At 40.6% G+C, this 23,673-nt stretch overlaps 1 protein-coding gene across 3 annotated transcripts in view; it reads left to right on the top strand.

Moving 5' to 3' along the window:
• Positions 1-23,673, top strand: part of GAREM1 (GRB2 associated regulator of MAPK1 subtype 1) — a 123,439-nt gene that overhangs the window by 15,588 nt on the left and 84,178 nt on the right. For 2 of the 3 annotated variants that reach the window (XM_074944430.1, XM_074944431.1), the window contains exon 2: positions 9,399-9,539. In XM_074944430.1, the coding sequence (XP_074800531.1) occupies positions 9,399-9,539 (141 nt within the window). Of the gene's footprint in view, positions 1-9,398; positions 9,540-23,673 lie in introns of those variants that run through there. The other variant, XM_074944432.1, reaches the window with a different exon arrangement.

Genomic DNA, 23,673 nt, shown 5'->3' on the forward strand with positions numbered 1-23,673 from the left:
ACTAATACCTGTACTTCCACTGCCCTCTTCCAGCAGAGTCTGAGAGGGTGCTGAGTCTCAGGCTGCTGCTGTGCATGCAGTGACTGCTTATGCACTCAAAAGGAGCTATGGCACAGAAAAGCTGCTATTGAAAGTGCACCAGGAACAACTTATTACAGCAGTAGTTTAGGACTTAAAGTAAGTGTATGTGTGTGTGAGAGAGAGAGAGCGAGTGAGAGAGCTATGATAGAGGCACAGATATTTAATTTTTGTGAAATTTATTATAAATGTGTACATTAACAGTCAGTGACATAGCAAAAACACTGAAGGGGTGGGAAGGAATCTTAACTAATTCGGTGAACCCCCCAGTAACGTTCCATACTTATAATCACTCAGTGCTAGAAACGCTTGTTGTACCATTACACATACTTCCAAACACTTGTTCAGTACCAGTGACCAGAAGGCAAAGTCTCCAATTCTTGTAGTCCCAAGTGTATTGGAGTTTTTTCCACATTGCTATGGGTATTGTTCTTCACAACGCCAAATGTTTTAATTCCCTCCCCACATTCAAATACTTGTCAAAATGATATCATTCAATCAAATTCTTATTACAACTTACAGCTGGAATATTCATCACATTTTACTCTTAAACTCTTCCTTGTTCTCATTTTAAATCTCTGGAATATGTTTGTATGGAAGGAATATGATGTGCAGGCTGTCAGTGCTGTTGAGATTAGATCCATTGGGTACTGGATTAAGCAAAAAAACAAAAACAAAACCCCTATGGTTCCAAAAAATTAAATACTGAATGAAACTTTAATGCCTTATTAAAGTGCTTCATTTACATAACTGATGTAGTTTTTGGCAGCGGGTCCCAAACTTTTTCTGTCACGTGCCCCCTTGCCCCCCTTTTTTTTTCTAGGTTTTGCCTGGAGGGATTCTCTGATTTGAATCGGATTACCCTGTGAGGTATTTACCATCCTGATTTTACAGAGGTGATCTTTTACTTTTTCTTGAATTAAAATTCTTCTTTTAAGATCCTGATTGCTTTTTCATTGTTCTTAAGATCCAAGGGTTTGGGTCTGTGTTCACCTATACAAATTGGTGAGGATTTTTATCAAGCCTTCCCCAGGAAAGGGGGTGTACGGCTTGGGGGGATATTTTGGGGGGGAAGACGTCTCCAAGTGGGCTCTTTCCCTTTTCTTTTGTTTAACACGCTTGGTGGTGGCAGCATAGGGTTCAAGGACAAGGCAAAGTTTGTACCTTGAGGAAGTTTTTAACCTAAGCTGGTAAGAATAAGCTTAGGGGTTCTTTCATGCAGGTCCCCACATGTGTACCCTAGAGTTCGGAGTGGGGAAGGAACCTGTCCGTGCTCCCCTCCAAGACTGCGGTCAGGAGCTAGATCTAGGGGTTCGTGGCTGGGGGCTAGGCTGGGGCTGGGTGGTGCTCCCTCCCCGCCCCCACATGGGTGCTGGCCTGGGCCCTGCTTTGCCCCTTTGAATGTTCTTGCGTGCCCCCCACAGTATGGGGAACACTGGTCTATGGTGTAAATTGGTAGCAAACTGTAGTGCTGACTTTTTTTTAGTTTAAGATTTTGATCTTATCAGAATTAAGCAGGAGAACAGCTTGCATGTTCTCACTGATATTAAGAAAAATCCTATCCTCTTAATTTTAATACTCAGACTTCACAAGAAACGTGCATTTCTTTCCCGCCCAAAATCTAAGCTTAGAAGTGGAATTACTCAAATCTTTTTTTTCATATTAGTAAAAAAGTAATCTGAAGGAATAAAGAGGCACCTGTTCTACAAGGGAGAAGTTGCTATGGTAATTCAGTATAACCGTGCCATAGAAATAAAACATGATACATTGGTAACATTCTCCTAGCTCATGAGCTGGATGGGAAATAAACATTGATTAGCCTTTGGCTAGAAAAGACTGTCATGCTGTTCTCATTTGTGTGCTCTTTTCCAGCTGTTAAACCAAAGCTGGGAAGTTTGTGTGTTTGAAACATAGTAACTATCGTTTTAATTATAGCTGGAGTTGATATTTAAATGGCAGACTATTTTTTTCTCGATGAGACATATTGAACTGCTTCCAAATGGCTATATGCTACTGTGCATCGTAGAGATTTTGACTGTTCTACAGTACTCTGCAGTTTCATGGGAAACCTACCACCAGAATATCACACTTTCTACATTGTTTCCATCCCCCATGGTAATAAGATCAGAAAAGAGCATGTCCTCCAGTCTTACCATTAATTTTGCATGAGAACTCACAGTATCATGTCAATTAACATTTTAGAATTGAATATGTTGGCAAGTTGACAATCTCCTTTGGGATTCTATTCCACTGCTCAGTTGTTTTGTACTACGGATTTTTTTTAAACTTTCCCACCATCGCTTACACGAAAGCAGCTCTCATCAATGCGATGTTTTTAAAAACACTGGCAAAGCTCCTCAAAAACAACAAGGAGTCTGGTGGCACCTTAAAGACTAATAGATTTATTTGGGCATAAGCTTTCGTGGGTAAAAAACCACTTCTTCAGATGCAAAGCTCCTGTGGCTGTCAACGCCAGTTCACTCTTGTTTGGTGTAAGCAACAGTGAGAAATCTTTGCAAAAAAGTCTTGTTTTAGGCAAGGCCTGTGAAGAACTTTTTCCTTATTTTTTTCTGTTTATAGCTATAGGCTGCTGTTTGTTGTCCTGAGACTGTAAGTTGCCTTCGCTTGAACAGGTACTGAGCATCATGTGGCCCCTCCCTCTTTTTTTAGACTCCAACTTCAGCTCCCCAGAATTCATTTTATTGAAATAAATCATACTTCTTATTTTTTGTTGCCCTTTCTATACTTTTCTCAACCCTTTTTTTTAAAAAAAATTGATTTCTTGCTGATTGGACTGGTCGGGGGATTGATAATGGGGTATGGTGCCTTTCACGTTGGTCAGTTGAAGTTCTAGAACCAAGTGACCAAAATCTGCCCGTAGACATGTACATACAGCTCTTGTTGACTTCAATGGGAATTGCACCTCCATATTTAAGGGCAGAATTTGGCCCACTGGACAAAGATGGAGGCCATCTTGCCAACACAGGATTGCACTTTAGAGCAGCTCTGTCAGTCAATATTGGCTCAAGAGTTGCTTGAGGCATGAGAATTGACTGTTTCAAAAGAAATACCTATTTGTGGTTAAAAAATAGTAATCAGTGTTGCTGATTTGTAAAGATAGGTCTGAACCAAATCCCACATCCAGATACCCCCCCAAACTATTTGAACTTGGATCCAGACTTTGCAGCTTGAGTCTCTCTGCTGATCATTAATTGGTAAATTCACAGCTATGCACATTTCTTGGGTATCAAGAGATCAAAGAGGAATAACAAATTAAGTAGGCACCCTAATGCTAGAGGCTGGTCAAACACTGACTGACATGTGGACCCACCAATGAAAGGAAGTATGGATTTTGGGTTTAGCATAATCTAAGGTTGTGTCTAATTCTGTTGCTCTGGGACTGGAATATCATGGTAATGAGTATGGTATAAATACCTAGATATGGCATGAAGTCTGCCCAGAGGAGGTTGAAGCCATCCAACAGGGCTCACAATTTATTCTTTACCAAAAGGCGCATAGTCAGCTTGTACAGTGCTGTCAGTTATTAGGGTTCACAATGTAGGGACGATTTTAGACCATGAGCTGATGTTTCAGCTTTCTTGTGAGAAAGTTAAAACGATTCTTCATTGTAGGAATAAAAACATTTACAAGCTTCAGTGTCTTCAAAAGAAGAATAAGGGATAGTTCTAGGCTTGGTTTCATCTTGGAATGAAGACAAAGAAGTGCTTCCTTCAGAATCTTTCTGCTGGAAATATGGTATCTGGTTTATTTAAATGGTGTCCATTACCTTTCTCCTTTTCCAACACACTCTCTACCTCCATTTAAAATGTTTCCAGAATAAAAAAAATTAACGTTTAAGGGGTATAAACTTTTAACCAAGATGACCAAATGTGGCCTTTTAAAATGTTTAGATTCTTGTAGCTCTGTATTTTATTTTCAGTGGCATATTTTGGTAAGTGAATGAGTCATGTTGATCCTCCTATTTTGTAAGTAACTTGAATGTCCGTTTACTAGTGCTTGTTGGGATTGAAAAGTGGTGACCTACAGTGTGTGTAATGGGCAAGAATGCTGTTTTATGAAAGTTAATGGACTAAAATTTAATTGTTAAAGTAGAGCAACCCCATTCACTGACTTTTAAGAGTAGGATGTGGTTTTAACTACTTCAGCAGATATATAGATTATATTTACTAAACTCACAGAGTTAAATAAAAGCATCTGCTCTTGCACAGCAAAATGATGAAAATATTTCACAGGAATGCGCTGTTTGCCTTTTTGGTAGGATGCATGAAGCCATACAACTCAACATAAACACGCATCTGCCCACTGACCCCAAATCCTTAGTATCAAAGAATGGAGTTCATACTGAGTATATTCCACCACAGAAGCTTTAGTTTACAGTTAAAATTGTTGGAGGCCATTTCCTAACACAGTCACTTAAAATCGAGGAAATTCAGTTCAGGTAATGAGCACATCCACTTGATGTGGATAATTAGCATTCAGGTAATGAGCACATCCAACTTCCAATGACATGACTGGCCAATGAAACATCCTAATACCCAAACTCTCACGTTCAGTTCCAGCATATGACCAACCACGGTGCGCTCATCCAATTCTGAACAATTGCACTCAAACTTAAAACGTGATCTCGGTGTGAGATCCTGCTGCCAGTGGATTTGTGACTGACTGTGATTTGTGAAAAATGTCCAGGCTTATGGATCTTGGGTAGCAGATAGACTACACCCTAGGGGTGTGTCTGTGTAGATTTGTTCCTGTGCTCTAACAGGGAGTCTCTTGAGCAGATGGTGTAATTTCTTTTCTGGAAAACGATCCCTCATTGTCACAGATCTTGGGAGGCAGGCCAGTCCTCGCTTCCAGACAGCCCTCCAACCTGAAGCAAATACTCACCAGCAACTACACACCACACCACAGAAACGCAAACCCAGGAACCTATCCCTGTAACAAACCCTGTTGCCGCCTCCTGTCCCCATATGCACTCTAGCGACACCATCAGAGGATCCAACTACATCAGCCACACCATCAGGCGCTCACTCACCTGCACATCTACTAATGTGATATATGCCATTATGTGCCAGCAATGCCCCTCTGCCATGTCCATTGGCAAACCGGACAGTCTCTAGGTAAAAGAATAAATGGACACCAATCAGACATTAGGAATGGTAACACAAAAGCCAATAGGAGAACACTTCAATCTCCCTGGACATTCAATAACAGATTTAAAAGTAGCCATCCTTCAACAAAAAACCTTCAAAAGCAGACTTCAGAGAGAAACTGCAGAGCTACAATACATCTGCAAACTCAACACCATTAATTTGGGCTTGAATGAGGACTGAGAGTGGCTGGACTCACTACAAAAGCAATTTTCCCTCTCTTGGTATTGACACCTCATCATCAGTTATTGGGAGTGGACCACATCCACCCTGACTGAATTGGCCTTGTTAACACTGGTTCTCCACTTGTGAGGTAACTCCCTTCTCTTCATTTGCCAGTATATTAATGCCTGTATCTGTAATTTTAACTCCATGCATCTGAAGAAGTGGGGTTTTCTACCCATGATAGCTTATGCCCAAATATATCTGTTAGTCTTTAAGGTGTCACTGGACTCCTCGTTGTTTTTGTGGGTACAGACTAACATGGCTACCCCTCGAATACTCTACACTCCTAGTCCCCACCCAGTTTTAATTAATACAGTAAACATTGACAAATCACTTCATGAGAACCATAAAGGAAACAATTCTTGTGTGTCGGCTTTGCCGAGTATATCTTTTTTTCATACTGTATAAGGATGACCTCTGCAATTCCTGATCATTACACTCAAGCTTTTTATTTGTGTATTGTTTTGAAATTATAACTTTGAACTCTCAGTGACAAAAAACGGTGCGTTAGGTATGCTTTGTACTGCCTTCAAATGTCATGCACTGTAGCCAGTGAAACTGGTAAAATACCAGTTAATTCCATATGGGCATGATCATTATATTTACTGTAGGACTAAATAATTGCTTGTTGCCAATGACTATAAAAAGCATGAATTTAACCAGCTGAACTGTAAGTTTGCCTTAACCGGAAATTTGAATCTATTATTGGATGTCTGCCTGTAAAATCTTTTTTTTCAAACACACCAATTCTAATTTGCTGTGTGTGACAGAAATGTTTAAAGAGAAGTTTTGTGTATTAGCAGCGAGCTTGTGATCAGAATAGGCAAGATATCAGAGTGGGGAGATTCTAGAAAAGCTGTGTGTGTGTGCATGTGCACATGAGGTTCTTCTGCCAATTACCTGACCTTACTTCAAAAACATGGTGGGACTAGAGGTCATTCCCCTACTGTGGAGCAAGTATGCCATTTCCTCCTCAGACTCCCTCTCATCCTCCTTACTTGCTCAGGAACAACCATGCTGCAGGAGAGGGTGCTATAATGAAAATAGAAGAAATTATATTAACTAAAAACAGACTCAGTCTGTTCGTTGGAATGTCAAGGAATGTGATAAATGTACCATTTAGAATTCAGTTCTGAATACCAATCCTTATTTTGAAGGCACCTTTTCTCTCCTGACTACAAATGGTGAGGTCATACTAGAATTTTACCTTCACATGGATAAAGTAGCAAGTACTAAAGGATTATTTAATCAAGTGGAGAAGGGCATAACAGGAACTGTAAATTGAAGCCAGACCAATTTAAATTAGAAATGAGGCACACATTTTTAACTGACAAATCGGAACAAACTACCATGGGAAGTAGTGGATTCTCTGTGTCCTGAAATCTTAAAGACTGGATGTCTTTCTGGAAGATGTTGTTTAGTCAAATGCAAGTTATTGGGCTTAATACAGGAGTAAGTGGATTAAATTCTGTGACCTGTTTTGTACAGGAGGTCAAACTAGATAACCTAACGGCCTCTTCTGGTCTTAAATCTATGAATTCACACAGAAAACATCTTTTAAAAAATGTGTAGGTGGGTGGTATTTTGATGGAATGGGAGCATGAAATGCAGCAGGAATAGAGCAGATGGTGGCCATTGCAAATGGAGTATTAGAAGTTGCCTGTTACTTTACATAGTCCTGTTTTCCTGTATCTCCTTTGTGGAGGGTCTCAGCAGGGAAAATAAAAACAGCTTGAGATGGTGAAAGTATGAGAAGTTCTGCACTAATTATCTGCCTGGAAGAACTTGGAGGATCCAGTTCCAGGAGTGGAGAGGGTATATGAGCTTCTGTAGTAGTTGATGGGATCATGTATTTCCAAACTTGACAGCAAGTCCTCTTTCAGCCTTGCTTTTATGAAAGATTTTTGGCCATGATTGGTGGGGAAAGGGGAAAATAAAACGTAAAATTGTTGGTGTTTTTGCCCCACAATTCCTGGCCTATGTAGGTTACACATCAGTCTGATTACTTTAAAGGCATTGTAATAGACAGAATGAATTTGCCTTAAGGCTCTTTCCTGTGCTTTAAGTAGAAAGACTGAATGTGATTTGAAGATAGGTAAGAGCAACATTCTCTGTAGGAGACAGAGCATGGCATATGGACTGTCAAATACACTGTGATGTAAATGCTATAGCCACAGAACCCAGTGTGTGAGGTATTGTAATGAAGATATCTTACCTATAGACTGCTTTGTGGGGGTTTTTTTTGTTGTTGTCTTTTTTACATTATGGGGTCTGTTGCTCTTTGAAAATTGTATTGCACCTGCTTGAATGGCCATGTGACATGACTCTCACAGGCGCCATGCATGCCAAACACTTCTGTCCTGACCAGCAATAGTGAGTGGCATGTACATCTGAAATTCAGCAGGGACACCCAAAGGAGATGTAGAGGCTGGACAGTTTTATGGGGAAATGAACTGGGAGTGTTTTGGATGGGCTTGATAGCTGCCAACAGACAAAGGAAGGGCATCTGGCAAAACCACGTAAGCAAAGGTCGGCTTTACTTTCTTGCTGACCTTGAATTTTCATTTACTTCAGCATTAGAAAACTTTGGTATAAAGACTGCAGGATTGAGCCTCAAATAACAGGAATCGCCAACTGGGCAGTGAGTGGGAAGAGTAGAATGACTAAACTGAAATATCTTCCCACCCCCAGGAGTATATCCAGTGACCTGTTCACCATAACTGATATGACTGCAAATTCTTGTAGAACAGTCTAGAGCACAAAATGGAAGTCATCCTCTGAATGGACTGAACCTGTGGGAAGAGAGATGCTAATTTCAGATGTTAATGTTATAAGCTCAAAATATCTTTGCATATAGGAATAACTGACTTGTTACTGTCTGTAAACTTTTGTGAAAATTATTTGGTATCCTCTTATCTAGGACACTTAACAATGTGGTACTGTGTCTTATTTCACGTATAACTTGTTTTATCTCTGTCTATGATGCCTGTTTAAAATGTTTTCCTAAATAGGATTAAAGCAAGCATTAGTGCTACAAAAGTGTTGATCTGAATACATTATTTAATGTAAATGACAGATGATGTTTACCAACTACATCTGTATGTATAAAAAACTGAGATCTGAGTTTAGATTTCTGTGTGACTGCACCATGTCCTGTTCGTCTATCCTCGGAGGCGTGTGTGCCACTGCTATCTTTTTGATTAGAACATGGATCCACTGCAGTACTGTGCAGTACAATAGGAGATACTTGATTAGTCTTATAAGTGCTTCTGCTCTTCAGTGTGCAGAATTGTGCTTGCTTGTATTTTGTGGTTGAGCATATAATTGCGAAGGTGGATGACGAAACGAACCTTTTTGTTTAGAAACAAAATATTTTGGTTGTGTAACTCCATAATTCTCAATAGCAATTAATGTTGATTTTGTACAGACAATTCCAGTGTGTTCTTTAATAAGGCTCATCTTCGTGTATGGGGTTGGGAAGTCTTCCCTTGTTCTGTTCCCTCTCACCACTTGCTGCAAAACCCCCAGTAAGGTATGAGTAAGCACACTGGTTATCTCTGTCTTTTGAAAATTTAAAATGTCGTGCTTCTCATTAAAGGAGCTAAATAAAAATAAATGGAGGCCAAAAAGTCTGCTCATTCTAGCTTTCTTCATAAGAACCCTAGAGTCGCTGCTGAATAACTGAATCACATTTTTCTAGAATTCGTATACTAGTGTTTAATTTTATTTTATTTGTAAGAGTAAATTGCTAAACGAAAATGTATAAGATTGTAACCTGTTTTCAGAAACTTTGCTATTTAAGTTGGGTAAAATACTTAATTGCTGCAGTAAACAGTAATGCAGAATAAATGGCTTTAAGTTGTGTAATACAGAGTTAAGTATTTCTTTATGCAGTGAATCTGATATAAAATTACGTCTGTTTTGCAGGAGACCCTGTAGAAGGCCTTCGAGAGAATGATTACCTTGTGATTCATTCCTGCCGGCAGTGGACAACAATTACAGCTCATAGTCTGGAGGAGGGTCATTATGTCATAGGGCCAAAGATAGAAATCCCTGTACATTATGCAGGTAAAGCTATCGTTGATTTTGAAAATAAACTATCAAAGAAAATGAATTGCCTGTCAGTTACATTGATCACTTCTTTGCTTGGCAGAGAAAAGCTAGATATCTGATGTTAGAGTGATTGTGGCTGAACCTTGTAACAGTATCTGAGAGCATAAGAGGAACTGAAACCATGCCCAGGGCTACTGCTTTAGATTGAATGCATTTGTATTTATTTAGGTAGCATGCTGGTAAATCACATAACTATTTAGTAGAGCTGTCAAACGATTAAAAAAATAATCACAATTAATTGTGAGATTTAAAAAAAAATTCATGATTGATCAGTTTTAATTGCATTGTTAAAAAAATAACAGAATATCAATTTAAATTCAGCATGGAAGCATGTCCTCTGGAATGGTGGTCGAAGCATGAAGGGGCATACAAATGTTTCGCATATCTGGCATGCAAATACCTTGCAACAGCGGCTACAACCGTGCCTGTTCTCACTTTCAGGTGACCTTGTAAATAAGAAGTGGGCAGCATTGTCTCCCATAAATGTAAACAAACTTGATTGGCTGAACAAGAATTAGGATTGAGTGGATTTCTAGGCTCTAAAATTTTACATTGTTTTGGTTTTGAGTGCAGTTATTTATATTTATATATAAAATTCTACATCTGTAAATTGCACTTTCACGATAAAGAGATTGCACGTATAATACTCGTATCAGGTGAATTGAAAAATACTATTCTTACATTGCAAATAGTTGTAATAAAAAATAATATAAAGTGAGCATTGTACACTTTGTATTCTCTATTGTCATTGAAATTAATATTTGAAAATGTAGAAAAACATCAAAAAATATTGAAATTGGTATTCTATTAACATCGCAATTAAAACTGCGATTAATCGTGACTTTTTTTTAATCTAGTTAATTTGTTTTGTGTTAATCACTTGAGTTAACTGCGATTGATAGCCCTGCTATTTAGTAAAATAGGATATAATTTTGGAGTATAATTAGTTGCCAGTAGTTATCATGTGAACTCGTTAACAATATTTCATAGTATTTTGAATACTTTTTTAGTAGTAGCGCAAGTAAAATAGGACAGAGATGGAATAAATTTTACAACTAGAGGCATATTTTCGTGGTAGGGGTTTACAATAGTACCACAGTAACAGCCAGAGAGTGATAGTATAATGCTATGATTTTATAACTCGATGGCAATACCTTCCTGCTACAGACGGCACAAAGTCTGCTTCTTTTACTGTTACACATAAATGTGGTATAACTAATTATATCACTTCCAAGTTATTTTCTTTGTGGCAAAGACCTGTTTTAGTACTATTTTGTATTACCTAAGAACTTGCTGTATTTTTTCCCAAATTGGACCGGATAACATGTTTAGCATTTAAATAATATCTATCATAGGAAGATATATAAACTCCTCTCCGTGGGGGGAAAAGCTGGTGGGGGCTAGGGGGAGGATGGGAAGTACCATGGACACCTTGAGTTATAAAGACTAAAAATATGAGAAACAAAATTGGAGCCACATTTTCCTTTTCTTTCCTATATTGTGTTGACTAGATTACTGTCCTTTTGTTAACACAGTCTTTTTGGTTCACTCTAATACATAACTAACGTAATAAAAGTATACTTAGTTGTGGAAGAACTCGCTGGCATTAAAGCAAAAAGTTTTGAATATGAAAGACTTGCAGCAGTGATATGCTATATCTCAATGATGGGACTTACTCTAGTTTTTTCCCCATTTCTATTTCTCCTTGGAGTTTGGAAGCTTAATTTAAAAAGCTACATTTTATATTCTTCAGAGTGAAGGCACATAAAGTATATCATAACATGTGTGGCATTAAACTTGTTTAGTATAAACAGTGTTTAGTTTATGCATAGTAACAGCAATCTCATAGACCCCCTCACTGCCTGAGCTGTAATGCTTTGGCCAAATAAACAGTTAGCTTTCTACATGCTGAATGTGTGTTCTGGAAGATGGTGAACATAAAATTAACTAATTTTTGGCACAAAGGAGTGTTGACATCTCAAGGGGTTTATTGATGCATGATTTATTACTAGTGATGTCTTTTTGTAGTAGTTAACTTATTTCCTGTTTTTTCCTTGAAATACTGGTTTCATTAATTCTGAATTTGAGGTTAGGGTTAGATCCTAATCTGTTACACTGGCATGAATCCAGAGTCACTCCACCCTATGTAGTAACTCCAGATTTACATAGATGTCACTGAGATAAAAATCTGAAATAATTAGGCTATACTCCAAGATCCCATAGAAGTCTAGTTTTGCATAAGGACTCTATCAGTATAGGATGTGTCTAATACCAACAAAAAATGTGTGTTTAATATGCATAATACACTTTGCTACCAGTAAAGAAACCATCACAGGAAAAATAAAACACTTACTAGAAAAGTAAAGCCATCTTTTCCCTCCTACTTAAGTGTATTATATTGTAAGCTAAACATACCCATTAAAATGGGTATAGAAAAGTTCTGATGAAAAACTAAATACCAACTTCTGAATTTTACCTTAACTAATGAAGAATTTCAGAGCTTACTCTATATATGAGGTGAACATACACACTTGCTGGGTTCTGACACTGTCCTGAAATAGCTTTAGACATTAGTTAGAAATTATTTTGAAAATATGCAGTGTTACAGGTGATGATGCACTGGGAAAGAAGAACTTGTGTAAGTGTGCGTGTAGCCTTTTCTCAGAAGTTTTCGTAATCTACTGCTTGGATGGTGCGTTTACGTGGATTTAGTGGCAGCTTCTCCACACTAACGTACTCAACTGCCAGCCCTGATCCAAATGTTACTAAAGGGTATGGTCTTCATCTGTAGTTGGTGTTGATGTGTACTGGAGGTATATTTACCTACTAGCCAATTTATATAAAAAATTCTGATTTGTATTTGTAAAAATGCCCATCACTTGGCAGGTTGTTTGCTGTGGATTTACACCATTTAGAGTTGTCTTAATGGCCACTCTAAAGCTAGCCTCTGAAGGATTGTCTGTTGGTGCTTTTTGTTATCATGTGATCTAAATGTTGTACTTCTATAAATCTTGGCCATCTAATGCTTTGCTGACTACTGTTTTTTAAATGAATGCTGTAATTTTAAGCTCCTATGAATTGGGAACATGCAGTGTGAACACCACACTAGCATTTTGATATTGATTATTATTAAAATTTTATACAAGACCTATAGAGTTCCTTTGGTTGTTAAAATAGCAATTTTTTTTTAAGGGTGGAGTGGCTTTTTCTGTCCAAATTATATTAAAGTAACTTGCATCATGATCTTTGAGTGCAACTACTGAATGAGAAGGGTAGGTTGAAACTAATTTTATTCTCCTGGATTATAGGTTTAATTACCATGAAACTATTGTTCGTATACGTAACTGCTAGTATTGAGCAAGCATTATTTTTGCTACCCCCTCAAAATGAGGTACAACCACTGTTTTTTAGAAAGTTAAGTATTAATATTTATTTCACCCAAAACTTTTTTAGCAGGATGGAAATGAATTATCGAATGATGACTCCTGGGTTTAGCTCTACTGTCCTGCTGACCATCACTTCCAGGGTTTTTCCACTGCTTCAATGTAAATATTCTACTGTGGATGGTTACAAGGTTAGATTTTTGTTGTAGAGGAACAGTTAAGTATGACACAGCTGTAAGTCTGTGAGTGTTCCCTTTTGAGTACTGTTTCCAGTCTGCTTCCCTGTAGAGTAAAAGCTAAAGTTAATGTAGCGTCTAGTTCAATTTTCATATAATTAAAACAAAATGGCTAATGTGATCTGGCTCCTAAAACAAAAGATAAGTCTTCACATGCATGTTAAATGAAGGGTGGGTCAAAATTAACATTTTGATTGTGAGTTCTGTCTGAATGTGTATGAATAGAATCTGGCTTCATGAGAGTTTAAAGATATTAGATTACTCGGTATTGGTGTTAATTTGCTGTCTAGTGTGTATGTCCTTTCCCAGGGTAATTGGTACCCACCATCTTATTTCATAAACGAAACCTATCAAGGAGGCACCCTGTTGTAAAATAGCTTTATAAATGTTTAAAATACACCTAGTCCTAGATGAACACCCCGAACAAATGGACATCTGTCTCTGTAGCATCTTCAACTGATTGTGTGAATTATGCATGAGCCAGGTTGGAAAAATTAATAACATCAGCTCAGGCAATGGTCTGTAGCTTTCCGGATGTTAGCAAAAAGTAGTCGGGGGGGGGGGGGGGGCAGAATCTGTCTTATTGTCTTATGTTGGGGCATAGGACTGAGGGACTTCAGTGATTAGACTTTCATTTTGAAACAAAAGGGACTCTGGAAATGGAAAGCATGCAAAAGCAGACTGCAGTATACTGCTTCTTATCAACATTGATTGCCTTCCTCATCCCCATCTGTGGTGGTCCCTTTGGAGTCGGTCGAAAAGGTGAATTTTCTTGTTTAATGAATGATGGCTCCATAATCAAACACTTTGATCCTCAGTATGCTACACACCGGCACTTTACATAGGCTTGAAAGGGAGTATGTAATACACTGGCTGCTGCATGTGCTCATTTGTCACTGCACTGGCTATACAGGCTTCTACTATCTTGGAACTCCTTTAGGTGTCTTTTTGCTCAAGAAGTAGAGGCTTTTTGATGCTGAGGGTCCCAGGTTCAGTCATTGCTGATGACCATAATGTGTCTGTGTGTGGTTCATTATACCTGCATGTCTTTTCTTTGAAAGTCCCTAGAAGCGGACACGTTACTTAGACTTGTCATTCTGCAGGCCTTACATGTGGAGCAAGGACTTCAATAATTCTAAAAATTGACAGAGCCGTGTGTGTGTGTTTTTTTTTTTTAAACTAACAAAACAAAACTTTACAGAACAACAAAGATGTTGTGGGTAAGTATAATACAATATAATACGTGAAGGGTGTGGAGAAAGCCAATAAGGAAGTGTTGTTTACCCCTTCGCATAACACAAGAACTAGGTTCACCCACCTAGTGACATTAATAGACAGCAGGTTTAGAACAAACATAAGGAAGTATTTCTTCACACAACACACAGTCAACCTGTGGAACTTGTTGCCAGAGGATGTTGTGAAAGCCAAAAGTATAATTGGGTTTAAAAAAGAATTAGATAAATTCATGGAAGATAAGTCCATCAATGGCTATTAGTTAAGATGGGCAGGGATGCAACCCCATCCTCAGGGTGTTTCTAACTGACTGCTAGAAGCTGGGACTGGATGACAGGTATTGGATCACTCAGTAAATTGACCTGTTCTGTTCATTCCCTCTGAACCATCTGGTACTGGCCACTGTCAGATGACAGGATACTGGGCTAGATAGACCATTCATCTGACCCAGTATGGCCATTCTTATAAAGGGGGGAAAAAAGCTGGGGGGGGAAAAGAGCTAGGCAGGGAAGAGAAACTTATGTTGAAGATAAACAAGATAAACTGGAGGGTCATTTAACCAATTATACCTCTGCCCCCACCCCTTTGCTGTGACTTCCCATTCAACCTAATCTTGCAGAACAGGACCTGTAGGATTTAAAAAAAAATTATATATAAAATGTAATATAGGGTCTTAAATCAGCTGTACCTAGGTGACAGCTTGCTTGCCTCATTTGTTCTTCCGACTACCATGTTTGATGAGCTTCCTCTGAAGAGAGATGTAAAGCAACACGTTTTAAAAACTAAACCTTTTTTAAATTTTCTCTCGCAGCTTGGGGGGATACCTCCTTCTGCATATGAACATACAGATGGCAGCTCTGATGTAACTAGTAAAGAAGAAAACACTTTCTAATTTTTTAAAATAAAAGAACATCACATTCCAGGGTGTGTTACACTGTCATGTATTTTGGGTGTTGGAAACATTCTGCCTTTGACCTCATGCCTCACAGCATAGTGGAGGTGTGCAATTATTGCACTCTAATAACACATGCCCTGTCCTGTTGCTTACCTACATGTTTTGATAGCTATCAGTGTCTCTCTCTTAAACAAAGCAATGATAGAAAAATTTTAAACTGTCATGTGAGCCTTTGACAGGTGAGGTGGCTGGGATGAATAAGTCAGAAACCTCTTTGCTGGTTTAGTAGGAGGATGTTGTATGGTAGCGCTAAAGCTTGTTAATACTAGTTAGACTTGTTAATCATGGCCGAATACCTCATAGGCTTGTGTTGCTCATTTGTTTCCTGCTAATGAGGATGGTGGTGCTGGCTGAGGGCCCTCTCATAAGTGAACTTGCCCCTTCAGTTGTGGAGCTGGAGAGCTCCAAGGATATGTCTACACTGTGTTTTAAAACCCATGGCTGCAAATCTCAGAGCCGGGTATACAGCAAAGATCCCCAAACTGTGGGGCATGTCCCCTTAGAGGTGTGTCGAGCAACTCTGGGGAGAAAGGGGGCGCAGCAGGGCCGGGACCAGCCCCCACAGGGAGCGGGGAAGGAGCACTACCCAGCCTCTCTCCGTCCCCAGCTCTGCTTGGGCCCTGCCCCCAGCTGCGTCCCCTTCACCTGGCCCTGCAACTGGCCCCGTCTCAAGCCTTGGCATGGCTCGCTCTCACCCCCACCTCTACCCCTGGCCATGGCCCCTCTCCTGCCCCCAGACCCAGCACCAGCTTCTGCCCCCTAACCCCTGTCCATGTCACTCTGTTGTACCAATAAATTAAAAACCAGCAGGATCTTATTAAAGGGAAAAAGGCAAAATACCACATTTATTGTGAATACAGAAAGAATCATAGTAAGCAGTTAGTTACAGCTGTAACATTCCATTCAATCTCATCTTTATTCACTCATTCATTCATACAACACACACACACACACACACACACACAGGTTCTGCAAGGTTGTTATCATAGTAAGCAGTTAGTTATAGCTATAACATTCCATTCAATCTCATATTTATTCACACATTCACACATTCACACACACACACACACAGGTTCTGCAAGGTTGTCATCATAGTTACCAGCCTTAGAGTTGCTCATGCCAAGCCACTGGCCAGGTGGCCTGGACATGAGGAGGGAGCAGGGCCTTGTCAGATGCTCATCTGATGCTCCTGGAAGTTGGTTTGCAGAATCAGACCCCAAAGTTCTCACTTTTTAAGAGTCTATTTTTATAGGAATTTCTTCCTATGCCAGTCTATGGGAATTGCTTCATCATGCTGTTGCTGAATCAATCAGCAGATAGCACATTCCTGACGGCTCCAAGAAGTTATCTTGTTCTTTGGTTCTCCCATTCTTGAGGCTGTTGGGTGGATTCCAGTCTGCCCTCTGGGGGTCCTCTGGTTATTTCCACTTGACGCCTTCTTCAGCCGATGGACACTGGATTCTTAGGCTGGCACCTCCCTGATCATTCAGTTGTTATCCACACCAAGCATCCGTCCACATACATCCTCTATCTCTATTTTAATCACAATTGTTAATACAACAAAAGGGCGGGGAGTCTCTGGGTGCTGTTTCTGTTGTTAGAGTATTGCTTTGAGTCTCTGTGAATTGCTTTGAGAACAGATTCTGTCTTAGAATGTACTAACACAATTAGCAGCTTGCAAGTTTCACACATAGAGGGAGAGAAACAGTACCAAAACCCAAGAGACCTCTTAATTAGTAATACCCTGGAATTTAAACTATGGGGAATCAAACTCATTTGTGATTTTAATACAGAACTTCTTTAATATGATCCAACAACTCCTGCCCCTCCCCCAGCAGTTGAGGCCTGGCTTCCGGACCCAGCTGTGGGGGGGAGGGGAACAGGGATAAGGGGTATGTGTGTGTGTGACCTTCAAAAGTTTGGGGATCATGATCCCCAAAGACTCTGGCTTGTGGGGCTTGCCCTATGGCACTAAAAACAGCTATGTAGTTGTTCTAGGCTCGAGCTCTGTGGGTTTCAGATCCCAAGCTCCTGCCCGAGCCCAAATGTCTACACAGCTGTTTTTATCGTCCTAGCACAAGCCTGAGTCTTGCTGTTGTGATTTTAAAATGTAGTGTAGGTAGACCCTAAGACTCCTGTGATCTGTGGCTTTGGACGCTGCTCCTATTTCTAAATGACAGGTTTCAGAGTAGCAGCCGTGTTAGTCTGTATCCGCAAAAAGAAAAGGAGTACTTGTGGCACCTTAGAGACTAACACATTTATTTCAGCATAAGCTTTCGTGAGCTACAGTGAATGCATCCGGTGAAGTGAGCTCACGAAAGCTTTTGCACAAATAAATTTGTTAGTCTCTAAGGTGCCACAAGTACTCCTTTCCTATTTCTAAAAGTTCTCTTGCCTCCTGGACTCAGATTTGTGATTTGGACAGCACTTCTGCCATATGCTGTATGGCAACTGGATCCTTGGGAATTATAAGGAAGGCACAGTGTCTTCATACCGTGGCACTTACATACCAGTCTAGCTACTTTCTTAAAACATTCGACAAAGAGAATTATTAAATGGTCATACTAAGGCTCTGGCTTGTCCAAAGGTCACAAGGAGCTTGGAATGGAGCTGTGACCTTATCTTCCCCTCTGCACTATGCCAACCCTACTAGACCTCCACTACAGGCTAAGTATGCTCAGTGTCTCCCGGATGCCTTTAGAGGAAGGAGGGGACACTGGATTCTTCCTTGGCTGACAGTCTGAAGATCTTCACTGCCAAAATTCAGCCATTAAAAAGGGGACCCCCCCAGGACAACTTTTCGCTTAAGCTTCCCACTCTGAATCCACAATTGAGGGAAGCACCCCCTCCACCATCTCCCAAATATTCAGTAAAGGGCAGGGGCCTCTAGGGTCGAGCTATTTGGCTTTCTATGATACCAAACACTTTACTTTCTACCCGTGGAACTGTACAGCCCTAGGTCGTAGTGACTCCTCCTTAAGAGGTTCCAAGAAAAAAGGATGAGACCTAGAACAGGGAGTAGCATTGTTGTTGCGTGGAGAGTTTATTCACATGAATTCTTCCCTATATGCAGCTGTACCACTCCCTGCCATGAAGCAGGATGTTCTGCTTCTTAATTTACTTTGTACCCTGCCTGAGATAGTGTAGCTGACACCCAAATAGCAATGGCTCTCTTGGGGCTAACGTGCCCTAAAAGGCAGCATAACTTTCAGAAAGAACAGTACCCCAATGCAGTATTTTTAATACATGACGTGTACCCGCCTCCCCCCCCCCCCCCAAAAAAAAAAAAAGGGTAAGTAAACGTGTGCCACTTGCAAAAGACACTTACACATCTGATGGCCCAGTAGCCAGTGCTGTTCTGTGGAACGCTACCTGTGATGTTGATCCCTGTTGGTTTTAGTGCCATTTTGAAGACTTCACAGTTGCTAAGGTTTTTCTTGCAATTAGTGCTGATAAAAGTACAGTCACAAACATTAGTCATACATAACTTAAGAGAAACATCCAATTATAATAACTCTATTTTAGTTTTATAACTCAAATATTTGGTTAGTTGAATAAAGGTCCATGAAAATCATTTATCCATTCCTCCCCAGAAGCAAAGTAAAAGTAAAGAAGGTACAGGTTTGGGGTGGGTTTTTTGATTCTTCAATTACAGAAGCAACTAAAAGAGCCCCAACTTTCCAATAGTGGTTGGCCCTAATTTAAATATTTCTGTAGCCTGAGACTTATCTTTTCCTGATGCTCTTTGGGGTTCTCTCTTTCCCTGTGCTTCAGCAGACAGCCTCATTCTTGTATCTTCTCTTGGGAACAAGTGTCCTGCACCCACATCTTCTTAATAGACTGATCAGATAGGTATCCCGTATGAATGTAGCCTTAATACCTCATATTAAAGTCCGAGATGAATTAATTTTTCTGTTTGAAAGCTAGGATTCCCAGCTGGGTTTTAAAAATAGTTCTCTATGGAAAGCAGATTAAATGTCCTAATGAAAGCCTTCAGCTCCTCCAAAATCTAAATTTTCATTGAGGGCAGATGGGAAGAGAGACAACTAAATTTCTAGGCTTTCTAATTGGAGAAGATAACGGGCCAAACATGGAGTTTGTGGCCAATACAGCATCTTCCTCCTGATTCTTCAGGCAGCTCTGTGCCTCTGCTGTTGCTCTAGCTTTGCGAATTTGCAGCTGGATGAAAGCTTACCAGGGTCTTGTCAGTCTTCATTGGGATTTTTTTAAATTCCTTTGGGCAGCAATAAAACTGATACATTTGGTTCAGTTTCACTCTGTTGCTGCTTAGGAAGGAACAACAAGACCTATATTGAGGATGACGACTTAAAAATAATGATCGAGGAAAGGGTAGAGTAGCAGCCCATCTCAGCAGCCAGGAGCCTGGGGAAAGGGTTAGAGAGGAGTGGGAAGTATTTTCCTTCCCTCACTCCGGTCCCAAAGGGAATGGTTACTGGTTTTGGTGAAGCTGGCAAAAATGGTATTACTTTCTCTGCAAAACGAGAATCCAGTCTCCTTTTATAGTAGGCAGACAACCTGTTCTTTGGTTAAAAACTCTTGCTATGTCTTCTTTCCTTACAGACAAATATTATGGATTGAAGATGCATATTGGTAATGAAGGTCTAGGTGAACTATTGATAACTAACTACAGTGTGTGTGTTTATCGGGGTAGGAAAGAAAGCAAACACTGCTGCAAACGAAGCTCTTGCAAAGAATGATGTAGTAACTGGTAGGGTTCTGGTTTTAATTCAAATACAGGATCATGTAATCCTTATTTTGCTAGATCCATACTGTAGTATAGAACAGTGATGCAGAATTCTTGCAAGTACAAATATTTAAATGATTGTTTTGGGGGTAAGTGCTTCATTGTGTGGATTCTTTTGCACATTCCTTCTTTCATCTTCTACCCTCCCCCCTCTTTCTGTGCATTTTGCCTCCCTTTCAGGTTCCTCTTTTCACTCTCTTTCCTGCATTTTGGTCTCCTCTAGGTCCAAATCTATTTTTGAAAAAAGTGGTATAGGTTTCCTATCACAGATGTAGGAAATAGTCTGTAAAACCCACGTTGTCAGATTTACGTTGATTCACTTCCCAAAATTAGTTACAACAGCTTCTTCTCTAAACTAAAACGGGGAAGGGGTGGGAAGAAGTGGGGCAGGGGCGGGACCTCAGGGGGTGGGGCCGGGCCAGGGCAGTGAGAGGGGGAGGTCAGTGATGCAGTCCTCAGGCCAATGTACTAGTCCTTATGTGGCCCTCGTGGTCATTTGAGTGTGAGACCCCTGATGTAAAGCTAAGGCTTTGTCTATCCTGGAACTTTGTCGGCAAAACTTTGGTCGTTCAGGGGTGTGAAAAAAATACCCCCAAACAACAAAAGTTTTGCAATGAAAAGTGCTGGTGTGGGCAGGAGTGCGCTCCTGCCGACAAACAGTGGCTACACTGCTCACCTTTTAGCATCATGGCTGTAGCCGCACAGCTGTCACTAAAAGGTGAGTCGTGTAGGCAGCCTAAGAGTAGAACAGGTGGCAATGGAATGGTGGCTAGACCATAAACTCTGAGGATTTAGCTTTATTCTGTAGGACCTATACTCTGAAGAAATGCTATCAAAGCCTACAGCATTATTTTGGTTCAAGCAATATACAGATTTTTTTTTTTTCCTGCACTGTTTGTTTGTTTTTTTTTTTTCCACTCAGCTTTTTTATTATGTACAGGAATACTGCTCCTGTTATCGGGTAAACTGTAAAATACTTTTTTTTTTTTTTTTTTTGATCCCAAGGGCAGAGCAGGTAGTGTGAAGGGAAAAGGCAGCATGCCTGGGTTTGTCACATGCAGGCTCCCATGCGAGCTTGGTGGGTGGGCCACCTGGCAGACAAGCTAAAACTTTAACAGAGGCTCTATTTTGGATGATTGATGGACTTCAGAAGATAAGGAAGAAATTTTAAAACTAAACCATTGAGTAAGTTACATTTTGGGAAGGGGAATCATGACAGTGGTGTCCTTCAGTATTCCTCGAGTCAGTGGTTCAAAGGTCACTATGCTGTGACACTCACCTATGGTTAAAAGAGGAAAAATGTTTTGGGGTGTCCCTCCCACGTAGCCTTGAAGAAAGAGATCCCCTTCCTTGGACACGTCAATAACCTTCAATTTTAGAACCCATACTGTATGGAACAGCTCATTGCATTCTGTCTTAATTGGTCACTACCGTCAGCTCTGCCAAAATTAAATCTGTTAATCTCTCATGAGAAACTAGAGAATGTATTAAATTCAGAACTGGCAGTGTACTTCCTTAAAATGTACATTCATTTTGGTGAGGTAAAGAAGAACGACCTCCTGAAAAGTACAAATATCTAACAGAGTGGACTAGATTGCTGGAAATCAGGGATGAAGCTCTTATGTGGGAAAAATGCTGTGGCTTCTTAAACTTGTTAAGTCTGACAGGCTCAAAATACAATCTACTTTAATCAAGGTTTTTTTAACTGTTTATGGAGAGCAATGCTAAAATCCCAAACTTTTTATGGTTCTAGTGCATTTAAAAGTCTTTCCTGCATTCCCGCCTCCCCCCGCCCCACCGAAGTGCTTACATGAAGAGTCTACTGTGTATTCTTAAATAGCTTTTTTTCTCTCCCCCCCCCCCCCCCCCAATCCTGTGTAAACGTAAACCTGCTAGTTTGCTGCCCATGGCTTTGGTCAAGGAGCATACTGCAGAAGGATATGCAGCACCAGATGTAGTAAGAGGAGGCCCTGAAACATAAATTCTTGTATCAGAGGCCCAGTCTGAGGCCTGAAGCCTGAACCAAAGTACTTCCAGGCAGTGTTAAGAAAAGCTGGGCTGTGAGCCAGAGGCAGGTACCACTCACAAGAAAAGGTTGTTAAAGCACGTGCGCGCACACATGCGGGCACGCGCGCATCACACACACACACATAAGTGCTAATGAGAGGAACTTGCACCAAGATGGCATCAGAACACTCCACGGACATAACAAGGAACAGGCAGGTGCATCTTAAAGACAGAGTCAAAAGGACATCATGATGGATAGATTCGTTTGAACTATGAGGAGTGAGTAATCTGTCCTGCAACTGTATAAAAGTAGGTCCGGGAGCACACATCTTTGCCCAGCCTAGGGGGCAATGGAGTGTCCTGCCACTGACTGAGCTGTGTCCATTGCCAGGGAGCACAAATTCGTAGTATGCCCTGTAGAGTCTATAGGGAACTATTACTGTGCTTCATTTGACAATAACCTGGCTTGGGTTCCTTCATACCTTACCAGAGTCTGTGGTTTTTGGGGGTTCTCTCCGGGTCTGCTGTATCAGCTATCTGCGCAGAGTCAAGGCAGCACACTGAGGGAACACGTACGCAGCCGACTGTTACCATTGTCGAACAAGAGCAGAGCACCACACTGGTAGCTACTGACAACACCAGACACACAGTGCCACTAAATGAAGTACCTTCCATATGAAGTGCATTAGAACTACATCTGGAAGCAGGGCCTGGCCTGTGTTTGGATGGGAGACCTCTGAGGAAAACAATGGGCTGCAATATATATTGGTAGAGCTTTGGTGGGTAGCACTCTTGAGTCAGAACAGAACCAATGCTCTAGCACAGTGCTGGATGGGGATCAGAGCTGAACTCAGTGCTGCTGGAGGTGTTTCATATCAACTGTAAATAAATAAATAAATCCCAACCTCTGTGGTTGTTAAAGATCTGGAGGAGAATCTCGCTCTCTGAGACTGAGTGCTGCAGGGGCTTGCTGTCTCTCCCAGCACAGGAGTAGGGATGACTAGGCTGAATGGAACTCACTGAAAACTTGCGAGGAAGGAGTGAAGTTTGGTAAGATTTATGCACATCAGTCTCTTGGTTTAACCCATTTATCTGACCACTGTGTTTGGCTCACTGTTAAATAGTACTGTATTTTGAAAAGGCTGAGCTGTCACTGTGTATGAAGCTCCCAAGAGAGAGTCTCCTGCAGTGACCCAAGCCAAATGGGCCGTGCAAACGGAGCCACAGTGAGAAACAGATGCTGAAGCCTAGGGACCCAATCTAGGAGTGAGAGAGTTGTGGGACTTCCCTCAATTCCTCCGTCACTAGAAAGGGTGGACTCATAAGAGACTGCAGAGGGGGTACAGGGCACAGAATGCCCATTGATTCATGACAGGAAGCATTTAGGATGAGAAGTAGGGTTGCTGTGTGGTATTAAACAGCTCTAACTTTCTCCAGACGTGGCTGTGGTGTTTGGTGGTGTAGTGATCCCTATTACATGGTATCAGATTTCTTTTTAAAGCACTTTGGT

The sequence above is a fragment of the Natator depressus genome, chromosome 2 (assembly GCF_965152275.1).
Source record: "Natator depressus isolate rNatDep1 chromosome 2, rNatDep2.hap1, whole genome shotgun sequence".
In the NCBI taxonomy this organism is placed as follows: Eukaryota; Metazoa; Chordata; order Testudines; family Cheloniidae; genus Natator; species Natator depressus.